At 37.5% G+C, this 12,429-nt stretch overlaps 1 protein-coding gene across 1 annotated transcript in view; it reads left to right on the forward strand.

The window, feature by feature from the left end:
• The window catches only part of ppil2 (peptidylprolyl isomerase (cyclophilin)-like 2), a 38,368-nt gene extending 36,354 nt beyond the window's left edge, over positions 1-2,014 (forward strand). The window contains exon 20 of the mRNA XM_081365863.1: positions 621-2,014. Within this exon, the coding sequence (XP_081221989.1) occupies positions 621-720 (100 nt within the window). The 3' untranslated portion in view covers positions 721-2,014. The remainder of the gene's footprint in view (positions 1-620) is intronic.
• The last annotated feature ends 10,415 nt before the right edge of the window (positions 2,015-12,429 follow it).

The following is a 12,429-nucleotide window of genomic DNA, read 5'->3' on the forward strand; positions in this document are numbered from 1 at the left end:
CACACACACACACACACAGGGTTACAACAAATTTCTCTAGTCGCTGTTGAATCATCAACATCAAAGTGAAATAAATTAATTAACCCGAATTGGTGTAAAGAATCTTGCAAGCTAACGCAGCATGAGAAACTGTTTTCTGTCTTTGAAATATTTCTGGTCAAAAAGACTGATAATTAAATAAGCTCCAAATAATTCAAACAACTGGCAATTGAGATTCTTTAAGATGAAAGGAGAAAATGATACAGGGAAGATATTTAAAAATGATAAATTGATTAATAAAAAGTGTTTAATAAATGCATAACCATTTTTTTTTTCACCTTTTATGAAACAGTGATTTAAACAGGCTGTTTGTGCTACTGTACCTTTAAGTAAAGGAATTATGTCATTGGCTAACCTCTGCTTGTGAAATGAGTAATACGAATTATGTTCAAGGTCCAGTTTGGTTTCCTTCAATAACAGCCTCTTTGCAAGGTCTGCATTTACTTTGACAGATTCACAAAACATTGCGCTCTGAAACGTGCCAAACAAACTGCTGAGGTCGGACTCGCATATATAATCACCACTGAATCAGTTACACAAACCTAATTAACTTTAACGTCTCATTCACTCTCCTTCATCAGGAAACATTCCCACCCAGATGGTGACAAACCCTCCACTAGTGAAGCTCCTGCCAAGAAACACAAAGGCAGAGCAGGTTTTGGAGACTTCAGCTCCTGGTAGAGCCTCCTCACAAACAGCTGATTCTGGGTCAGATATACTGGACTCTTCTGGGTCTTATTCTGTGCAGTGTTTGCAAACCTCTTGGTCTTTCCCCTTTATGTTTTCTCATTTGAAAGTTTTTGTTTTAAGATCATTGATGTGGCAGGGATTGTTTTGTTCACATGTAGTTTGCTCATGTCTTGATATTTAATCATTGCTATTTTTTGTATATTAAATGATTGCATATGGGCATTAATAAATGCATTTTGCTAAAAGTTTGGCATGTTCATGACTCAATCTTTTTATTTTTATTTTTGTTTGTATGGTCCAGTGTTATTTAAATTTTATTATAGTTGTATTCATATTTAGAATTAGCCTATATTTTCATTTTTATTTTCATTTCTTTTGTTAATTTTAGTTTACTTTTTAGTAATATAATAGTAAGTTTTTAGTAAGATATAGAGCATAGTTATGTGACACGATATATTCACGATAACGCGAGTTATGTAATCAGATTACTTTTTCAGGTAACGCAATAATTAAATATTTGAAATAACACAAATGTACTTAATGTATTTAATCTCACTTTATTAACCAATGTCTTTGCTGTAGATCTTCAATGATCCAATTCAATCATACTAATAAGCAAAAATTACTTTAGTTAAACCACATTTGTTTCTTTTTTGTTTTGTTTTTATTGCTGAAGTAAGTGTGTTGAACTTAATTTATTTGAGCTGCTAACTAATGCAATTATTTACCTTTTTAGGGAGTAACACAATATTGTAACGCATTACTTTTAATAGTAACTTTCCCCAATTCTGATAATGAGAGCGTTCTTTATAATATCTCATTGAATAAGGGTTCGGACCAAAGTAATAAAAAAAGACGTTTTCTAACTAAACCAATTGCTGTGAGATGTTCCTGTCATGAGTGCAGGTATTGTATCCTCCGATGGGATTTACATTTCCAGAATGTTGAATGGAAAATCTTTGTAGTTCACACAATAGAGCGGTTCTCTGTTGTTATGTCTGCAATTTTTTTATGTCTTTTCCTGGAGGGGAGTTTCCTATGTTTGCTTTCTTTTGTCCTTGACAGTTCTTGCTGATTGTGTGGGTTTTTTTCTATTATTTACTTCTTTTTTTTTTCGACCCAAGTGTGTTTCATACAGCCTCGGGAGCCAATTACACAAGCTGACTGTTTCTGAAAGTTATTGCCCATTTTTCTTCCTTCTGTTGGCATATAAGGATGAATCTCACAAAACCTGTCAGCTTTTCTCCTCAAAATCAAAATAAATAAATAAATGATATATCTCAGTATTGTCACTTTATTGTTACGACAATTGATCATGTTCACATTAGAAATGACTTTGAGACTCACCACGGAGAATAATTGTAGGAAAAAAAAAATCCAGCTGCATTACATTAATGGGAATTTGGGTCATGAAAATGTTAAAAGTTAAAAAAGATATATTTGGTAAAATATGACCCATATACACACTACTGCTTAAAATTTGGAGTTAGAAAAAAAATGTTTAAAAAGAAATGAAAACTTTATTCCGTAAGAACTCATTAATTTGTTCAAAAGTGACATCATCTGTATATATATTTATGATAGTTTTATAATTCAAATAAATACTATTTTTTTCTATTTTCTATTATTAAAGAGTACTGAAAAGAAATTGTCAGTTTCCACAGAGATATTAAAGGAGAACTCCGGTCAATTTTAACATTTTAACATCCTTGATGTGTCATTACAAGTGCACAGAAAATGTGAGTGATTCCTTCTGAGTGAACACGAGTGGATCTGGCTGCAGTAGATGTGAAAGATATGTATAAAAATGATGTTATTTAAGCCAGCGCAAATACCTGTTTACATCCTGTTTTTCGGTTGAAGTCCTAAGTAGTCGATTGCCGAGTTCACGCGCATAGGTTTAGTTACCTATGATCACGCGCGTGAACTCGGCAATCGACTACTTTGGACTTCAACCGAAAAACAGGATGTAAACACAGGTATTTGCGCTGGCTTAAATAACATCATTTTTATACATATCTTTTACATCTACTGCAGTCAGATCCACTCGTGTTCACTCTGAAGGAATCACTCACATTTTCTGTGCACTTGTAATGACACATCAAGGATGTTAAGAGCCTAAAAGCAGGTTTAGTACTTGCCCTATTGAAGTCAACAGGGTGCAAATTTTAAAAATAGAATAACTCGGTGTAGGCAACACCGATTTTTGTCGTTGTTCTCTGTATTGACAGCACTCCAAATGTACAATAAAATTAGCTCAATGTTAAAATTGACCGGAGTTCTCCTTTAAGCAGCATGATGTTTTCAACATTGATAATAAGAAATCATTTCTTGAGCATCAAATCATCATATTAGTATGATTTCTGAAGGATCATGTGACACTGAAGACTGGAGTAATGATTCTGAAAATTCAGCTTTGATCACAGGAATAAATGACATTTTTTAAATATATTAAAATAAATGCAGCTTTGGTAAGCAGTAGAAACTTCTTTCAAAAGCATTACAGACCCCAACATTTTGGACTTTACATATGAGATTGAAGCGTGTCTTTCAGGACACTGCAGTGCAGATGCTGTTTCTGTGTGTAAGTGATACAGGCAGGTGTGTGAGCATGTCCTGGTAAACAACTTGTGGATGTGCCTCCTTCCGGCCATTACATAACCCTGCATGTGTCTTCTGCATGACCTGTTGTTGTGTGTGTGAAGTGATCAGCCACACGTTTTCTCTGTGTGAAGTGCATCAGTCAGTCTCTGGGGGTTTACAGCACCACTGAAGTCAGGCGGGCTCGTCTATAGTGTCAGAGTGCAGGAGGAAAGCCCATCCCAAGTGCAACACACAAATCTGTCACTGTTTCCCCAATAGTTCAACTTCCCAGCAGATTCATGTTCTGAGCTCCACATGTTCCTCCTAACTGGCGTAAGCATTTCTCGTTTTCCCATACACTATTTGTGTGAAATTACTGTCTGTCTGTGAACCAAAACAGCTATTTATGATGTTCCCAACACATTATATGTGTTGAATAGCATATTTTTGAGGCTTCAGCATGTGTCATTTCTTTATACCGTGTCACAATATATCGCAAAGCAAAAAAGCAACAATATGTATGGTGGATAGTTCACCCCAATAAAAGAAAAAAAATTACTATGTTAGGAAAAAAATCAAGTTTTCAGAATTTTATTGTCAGTACTACATTACCTACTATATTTAATTATGCAATGGGGGAATATTTGTGGGTCCTTGTCCATATTTGTGTGATAATGCCAAATGTCTTATGTTACTAGTAAAAAGTGGCCTACATTATTTTAGTCAGTGACTGCAAGCATATTCGTTCAGAACGGTTCAGAATCATGAATATTTTTACTTGTGTCTCTATTTTCCTGTGCATTGGGTTTCCAGCACCAAGTCCAAGTCTATTCATTTCCACACCCAATGTAATACCAAATTTAGCATTTTAATCATCAGTTCATTTTTTTGTTAACCTTTTATCATATGACTTGGTACCCTGGTAATCCAGAGTTCTCGGGAGAGCACAAGTTGAATTTGCTCAGCGAGTTTACTCTGGCGTCGAGTAATGATGCTCATTAAAAATGCTCTTGTATCCGAGCTGCACCAATCACATCGGGTTATCTGATATAGGCGGGCCAGAGGCGAGCTAAACAGATGACGACAGCGCTGTGACGTCGAAAGTCATTAGTAAACATTGCAAGATGGCTATGGATGAACTCCAGTTGTTTGAAACGGCTTTGGCCGCTACAATGAATGAGTTAGACATGGCTTTTTATCTAAAAGAGGAACAGAAGACGGCACTCGAATCCTTCCTTTGCAAGTAGGACGTGTTTGCTGTTTTGCCGACCGGATACGGCAAGAGTCTAATCTACCAGTTAGCTCCGCTGGTAGCTAAGCGTATGGGCCTTGTTGTGATTGGTCGTAGTGTTATCCAATTGCGTGCAGCGAGATTTTCAAATGCACGCTTGGTGCCGCCCCTCGAGCTGGCCGATCTTCATTAGTCGACGCCAGACCATTAATCTTTCAGATTTAGGTCTGGATTTCCAGGCTGATGACTTGGAGTATTGCAATAATATCGTATCGTGATATATATCGAATCGTGACACGAGGGTATCGTTACACCCCTAATGGATACATACATATATGGATGGATACATTCTTATATGTAGTTCATCATTGTCATAATTGTATTATAAGAACATAATTATATAGTGCATGCAGCGGTTGAAACTGGTTCTTAAACCTGTTTAAGATTGAAACATTTTGAGCTCATGAACTCATCTTTAAGTCTGCCTTAGTTCAGTGGAAAGAAAGTGATGAAACAGATTCATCTTAAAAGGGATAAAGATTACACTGTCTCAGAGTTATATAATTCTATAGCATATAAAGAGTATCAGATATAGTTCTAATTTCTATTATGGTGTGTAAAAGAGCCCTTCAGTGAAGCGGTAACCATCTGTTCCTGACAGAGGATCCAGGAAAATGTCATGTTTTGTGCCATTTCTTTGATGTGTGAATGCCAGAGTCTCTTTGGATTGTGTTTAAACTGTGATGATGGACGGCACTGACTGGCATTGAGACAGATGATTTCACTTATTTCAAGCCTGAGCAGCTTCTTTAAAGTTTTGAAACACACCGTCTACATGAACTGGCATGTTACAGTAAGTGTTGTAGGTTGTGTCAAAGACTTTATAGGCCTCAGATGACTTCATACACTGCCAGTCTAGCAAGTTTGGAATAGATAGATTAATAGATAGATGTTTTTGAAAGAATTATTTTATTCTCACCAAGGCAGCATTTATGTGACCAGAAATACAGTAATATTACAAATTTAAAATGATTTCTGAAGGATCATGTGACACTGAAGACTGGAGTAATGACGCTGAAAATTCAGCTTTGCATCAAATTACATTTTAAAATATCAAACATATAAATTGTAATAATATTTCTCAATGTTACTGTTTTTAAGGTATTTTTGATCAAATAAATGTGAGCTTGGCAAACACAGTAGTGTATATCACCTGAATTGCTTTTATGTTGCTCTTTGTGTCATGTTTGGAGTTCAACAGCACCCATTCCCATCCGGTTTCATTATTTGGTAAAGAGCAGCAAGAGCAATCTACTTTTAAGAGACATCAGGCTAAATAAACGATAGCATCATTTGTATTTTAGGGCTGAGCTAAGCCTTTATGATCCCGAAACGAGTTGGATTGGATGCATCAGCTGTTCTGATGATGTCATCACGAGCACCTGTGCCTTTATGAGATCAGTGTGTTTGAACTTGTTGGACAGTGAGTTGACAGTGACAGATGCGCTCGGAGGATCGATGATACAGCCGTTCAGTGAGAAATGATCAGCAGTCATCGTCACTAATGCGTGTTTCTGAGGGAGAAGACTGGCAGATCTGGGAATCAGCTCTCTCTCTCTCTCTCTGTGTGTGTGTGTGTGTGTGTGTTTGTACCTCTTTTTGCTGACAGAATAGGTGACAATGGCACATTATGGCAGGAGCAGCTGCTGACAGTTGGGAACTTTCCAGCCCTGTCTGGTCCCCTGCCACCCCACCAGTGCCCGACCATCACCAGTGCACCTTTACATGTGTTTGTGTGAAAGTGTGAAAGAGAGCTGCTGGGATATCTTGCATTTGAGCTCAGATTACTTGTTTGAGAAGTTGGTGTCTTAAGAGAGATGTAAAGTAAAAAAAATTTTTTATTAATTTAATTTAATTTTTAATTTAATTTTGCATCCTCCTTTGGTCACGCAAGTAAAGCACATCAAATAGGAAACCTGTTGATTTGGGGCTTCATCGACTAACCAAGTGTAAGGCCCATTGAGACAGCTGGTGTGTTTCACAGGGTGAATATGATTCAGAGGTGGGAGGAGCCTGACTGACTGATTGTGCTCACACACACATTATATTAAATACAGAGCGGGAGTGTGTATAGATGGATGGATGGAGAGAGACGAGTGATGCAGAATCGGTTCGTCGAGCCTCAGCTGGCATTTTTAGTGTCAGCTGTAAAAAATGCCTGAGGCGCAAAATGTGTGTATCTATTGTGTGTCTCTCTCTGATATAAGTCTCAGTCATTTTAAAATAGCATCTCCAAACTAACGCTGATTGGAACAGGTGGTAATAATACTTTAAAGACCATATAAAAACAAGTTCGACCCCATTTCATTTCGTATACAGTAGCTGCTGTAAGCATAAAATGTCTTATTTGACAGACGACTGAAATAGGTGTCTTGAGAAATCACACCTGTTCCTGTGACAGCTCAGACTCTGTAAGCAAAATATGTGTTAGTCACTCTGAAAATGTGGAAGCTTGAGTTTGGGTGAGACGGTGGATGGAGGGAGTGTTTGGGAAAACTGTTTGGAAACACTCATTATCCTAGCAGCACAAAATTATTTATTGCAACCTTTTAAAAAAATCCCCTCTTACTGTCTGTAATTCTTCAGTACGTGTTTTTCTTTTTCTTTTTTTTCAAGAAAAAATATTCATTAGGGTTATGCTTTTATTCAATTATAATTATTATTCAGTTTTCTATTTGAATATATTTTATTTATTCCTGTGATCTCCAGCCTTGATCCTTCAGAAATCATTCTAATATGCTGATTTGCGGCTCAAGAAACATTGTTAACTTTATTTTAAGGGTCAATAATTATGCGCTTAAACATTAACACACCACTAGTTGATGATTAACTGAACAAGTAAAGGCATATAAGACATTATTTATGTAGTTAAGCTTTAAGAAACCAGTAATGAATAGTTAACTGAACATATATTTGGGGCATATTAGCATTATTTGCAACTTCTCAAACATTGGAAGGATAATTAAGTAGAAATAAGCCAATAATTAATGATTGACTGTACAGTAAATACCTATAAGTGTTACATTTAATTTTGATAGTCCACTTTAGACATTCCTTTGCTACTACATGTCAACTAATTAGAGTATTAGTAGACTGTTAGGTTAGGGTTCGGGTTAGTAGAATAAGTTGCCTGTCGCAAAGTCTGTTGTTGATCATTAAAATAAAGTGTTAGCAGATATTAAGCAGACAGTATGCTAATACGCTAATGAGAGTTAGTTGGCATGTAGTTACTTATAGTAAGCAGAATGTCTAAAGTGGACTTTTGATATGAAGTGTCACCCCTTTAAACCATTATTTACATCTTAAACTTTTTTTGTGTGTGTTGTGAGTCAAGATTCGACTTATTCAAGATGAATAGAAAGTTCAAAAGAACAGTCACTTTTGATCAATTTATGCATCCTTACTGAATAAAAGCTGGTTTGTCTAAATTTGGTCAGTCTAATTAAGTCATATTTCTTTGTTTAAAGTGAAAATTCTGTCATCTTCTACCCATCCTCCTGTTGCTATTTTGCCTGGTTGATTAAGAATTATGCGAAGTCAGATTTGAATTAAGTAGTAAAGTTGTTTTTCTGCTTGTCTGGCCTATAATGCACAAAAGTCCCATTAAAATCAAGCCCCACTATACATAAGTATTCTATTTGAAATATACAGCATGTCACATTATGGAAGAATGCATTGCAAATACACATTTATTGTTGTCCATGAGTAACAGGATAACAGCTGTATTAGTGGATTGTGTTCTCGGTGTCTCGCGGCTCACACTCACTCCTTAGCACTTCTCCAGGGCCAATCTGTTAATCCAAAGTCACCAACACCAATGTGTTTAGACCTATCACAAGCTCATGTTCTCAAGCACAAATGTACATCACTCACAAATGAATGAGTGGAATACAGGACTTTGGAATAATGGAAAGCCATAGAATATCATTTGAGCTTTCCTGTAGCTCAAACAGTAGAGCGTTGAGGTCATAGGCTCGATTCCCAGGGAAAGCAAGAACTGATACGAATGTAAATGTGTACTTTGAAATGCAATGTGGATAAAAGCATCTGCCAAATGCATAAATGTAAATGTTCTAAAGCACTCTTGGCCGCAGGTTGCGTGTCCCCCTTTCAGCTGTTATTATCCTTCTGAAGGGATGAGTCACCCCTGATGCTGCCACTATCTGTCTGCCTGTTTACGTGTCTCTCCCTCCATATAAATCACAGACCCAACCGCATCACTGCCACAACACAGCTCTCTCTCTCTCTACAAAACTCAGGAGAGGATCTGAGGTCAATGCATTCAATGCACTTGAGTTTTGTGTTTTACCAGCGTATGGTTTATCCTGCGTCACTGCTCTGGTTTCAGGTTCCTCAAAAAGCCTGTTCAGAGGTGAAAATATAGAATATCAGAACCAAATACATGAAAATACTCTTGACCTAAAGTAATTCATGTAAAACTCATTCATTTTCAATGAGAGATTCCTTATATAGAAAAATGTTAACGACATTTTAGTGTTAGTGATGTATATAGGGAAGAACTGAACTATATTTCAAACTTTTAAATTGTAAACCATCACTTCGATCCAGTGGTCATACAGTATGTGGGTTCATGAGTTCACGCTTGATTTAAATGTCAGCACATTGTGAATCTTGTGTGAGAAGTGACTGTCTTCTTTCACTTCTCATGTGATGCAAGTTCTTGATGTGAACAAGCCTTAAGCTTTTATTTTATTTTTTATTAATACTTAAAAGGGTACTTGACCACTGATCTGTGCTACCTGACTAGAGACAAAAAGCTGTTTTCTTCTCTTTTGCCAATTGTGTAGGAAAACTTCAACACCCACAATGCACAATGAGTCCCAAATAGGTCTTTTTGTATATTTCTTTGGTAAATCTTTACAATGGTCTCGTTTGTTATCTCACGTTAGTTGCAGAGTGCAGTAAATAATGTTAACAGATGTTAACTTTATGAAATTAAGATTAATGGATAGTTCACTGTTAGTTTAGGTTGACTGTTGACAAATTGTAAAGTGCTACCATTTTATTACTACTTTTGTTTCTTGTCTTTTAAAATAATTTCTCCAAAGCAGAGATGGACAGTAACAAAGTACATTAACTTGAGTACTGTACTTAAGTACACTTTTTGAGTATCTGTACTTTATTTGAGTATTATTTTTTCTGGAAACTTTTTACCATAACTTCCCTACAATTGAAAGACAAATATCGTACTTTTTACTCCACAACAATTCTGTCAAGGTCCTTGAGTAGAAAGTAGTAACGTCAGTCAGGGGATGATTTTGGTTGCAGAGGTTGTATTGTGGTTGGAAATGAAAGTCGGCTTGACATCAGAACCTGACAGATGTTTGTTTCTGACGTCAACCTGATTTTCATTTTCAACCACAATACAACGTCTTGGAGATTAAAGGATAACTGTCGCCAAAATGCAACCTAGGGTATTTCTGTTAATCTACCAAGGCAAACTTTCGTTTAAAAGCATAATTAGAATGGAAATGCCACTTTTTAGTTTGACCGTATTTTCGTTTTCGGTCAAATTGCCTTTTGAATGTGTCGAGCCTTCTTAGTGTTTTAAAAATAGCGATTTTTTATGCTTTCATACCCCAAGCACTCCCATTCAACAGGCAATTTGACCAAAAAACGAAAATACGGTCAATCTTAAAAGTGGCATTTCCATCCTAATTATGCTTTTAAACGAAAGTTTGCCGTAGATTCACAAAAAGACCCTAGGTTGCATTTTGGCGACAGTTATCCTTTAAAGGGGGGGTACAATGGTGTTTCATGTATTCAGAGTTGTTTACACTGTTAAAGAGATGGATTCTCATGCTAAACATGGGCAAAGTTTAAAAAAAAATATTTTGGACGAATAACGGAGAATTTCTGTGCCGAAAATCTTACTTCCGGGTTGGTGCAAGTTTCGGCTGGTTTTTTTTCGATCGTGGATCTAATGACGTAGATCAGAGTGGAACTCCTTATATGAGCATTTCTCTCGGAAAAGCTCGCCCGCGCACACGTCGCCCAGAGGAGAACGAGACCGCGCACATCAACGCGCTACAACAGGAAATCATCGGCGCCCGCGCTGCATAGGATTTGTTCAAGAATGTCTCCAAAAAAGTGTGTATTTGGATGTGAGGGAAAGCTTACCGTGTTCAGCTTTCCAAAGAACCCAGTGTTACAGGAACAGTGGATGCAGTTTGTTTTTCCGGGGCAGCAACGGAGTGTAGGAAGTGCGGTTGTGTGTTCTGGGGTGCGTTTCCCGAAAGCATCGTTGGCCAACTATGGTCGCAAGTTCATCGCAATGTCCATTGAACTCTATTGGTAACGACGGAACTTGCGACCATAGTTGGCCAACGATGCTTTCGGGAAACGCACCCCTGGTCATTTCAGTGACGAATGTTTTATTAACAAGGCCTCGACGCTGGATTTGCAAATCGTTTGCTATTAAAACGTGGAGCGGTCCCAGTGATAAAAGACCCCAGTCATGTAAGTACAACTGGATCAGATTTCTGTCTTTTGCTGGAAATCAAGCACTACCGCTTGACTCTATAGCTCCGCCTCCAGGACCTCGGCTTTTCCCGGAGAGAATCGGAAAGCTGTTTTTTCTTTTAAAATTATAATAAAACTAAACACTTTTTGGAGATATTAAGGATGCACTACTACTCTATAGGTACTCAAGATTAACATGAGATTAGGTGAAACTGTGCATGTTATGTACCCTTTAACGTCAATCTGGCGTTGGATTCTGACATCAACCTGATTTTCATTTTCAACGTTGGGTTTGGTCTTCTAAATGTGAATTTTGTCATTGTTTTGGAGCACACTTGCTTATAGAGAACAGTACGGCTAAGATATATTCATACTAAAAGCCAAAAAACTTTAAATAGGGCACTATTTAAGGGAACAGCCATTTGGGTGTCGATTGTGGACGTTATTGAGTGCACTTATTCAATCACACATTCAATCCCACTACTAGAACTGTGTTCTAGAAATAAATTTGATATTGATATTAAGGTAGGCAGGCATAGATTCGTAAGTATTACATTGCAACAATAATAAAACAATGCATTGACATTTACTTTAGATACTTAAGTACTTTTAAAAACGAGTACTTCTGTACTTTTACTTAAGTAAAAATCGGTCTTTACAACTTTTACTTATAACGGAGTAATATTTGACTAGTAGTATCTGTACTTTCCCTCAAGTAAGGAAGCTGTGTACTTTGTCCACCTCTGCTCCAAAGCAATCAGTGTGGACATGAGGCCCATGCGACCGGCAGCTGGATTTGAGTTCTCCCCCGAGAGCCTCTGGGACTGTGTTTCCTCTGTATGACAGTATTATGTACACAATCAGTGGGAGGGTCTTTCTCAACGGTCCTCTCTGTTGGCTCGGTCACACAGCCAAACCATATATTTTCTTTACCGCTACAGCAGAGACCAGTCTCCCCACAGTAAGTCTTTTTGTGTGTGCGGACCACATGCTGCTCCTGAAATAAACACTCGGCTAAATTTAGCATTAGCGCTGACCCCAGGCACTGACTTCTAATGGATCACTAATGCAGCATTGAGACACCAGCCTGACTTCATAAGATGCGGATCTGCGGAGGGAGTTCGTGTATGTTTAGGCTGCTCGTTTTTATTCCTCCCTTTCATTTTTCTCTCTCCCTCTCGCTCTCTCAGCTAATGCAGTGAAGGTTTAGGCGGTGTGTGTGTGTGTGTGTGTGTGTGTGTGTGTTGTGTATCTGGAATGACGCCAGTAGCTTGGCTTGACTGGATCACGGGCCTCTGTCCTGACATTGAAGCAAACGGGGGTGGGAGAGTACGACTGTTTTC

This window comes from Scardinius erythrophthalmus (genome assembly GCF_964197995.2).
Source record: "Scardinius erythrophthalmus genome assembly, chromosome: 5".
NCBI lineage: Eukaryota > Metazoa > Chordata > Actinopteri > Cypriniformes > Leuciscidae > Scardinius > Scardinius erythrophthalmus.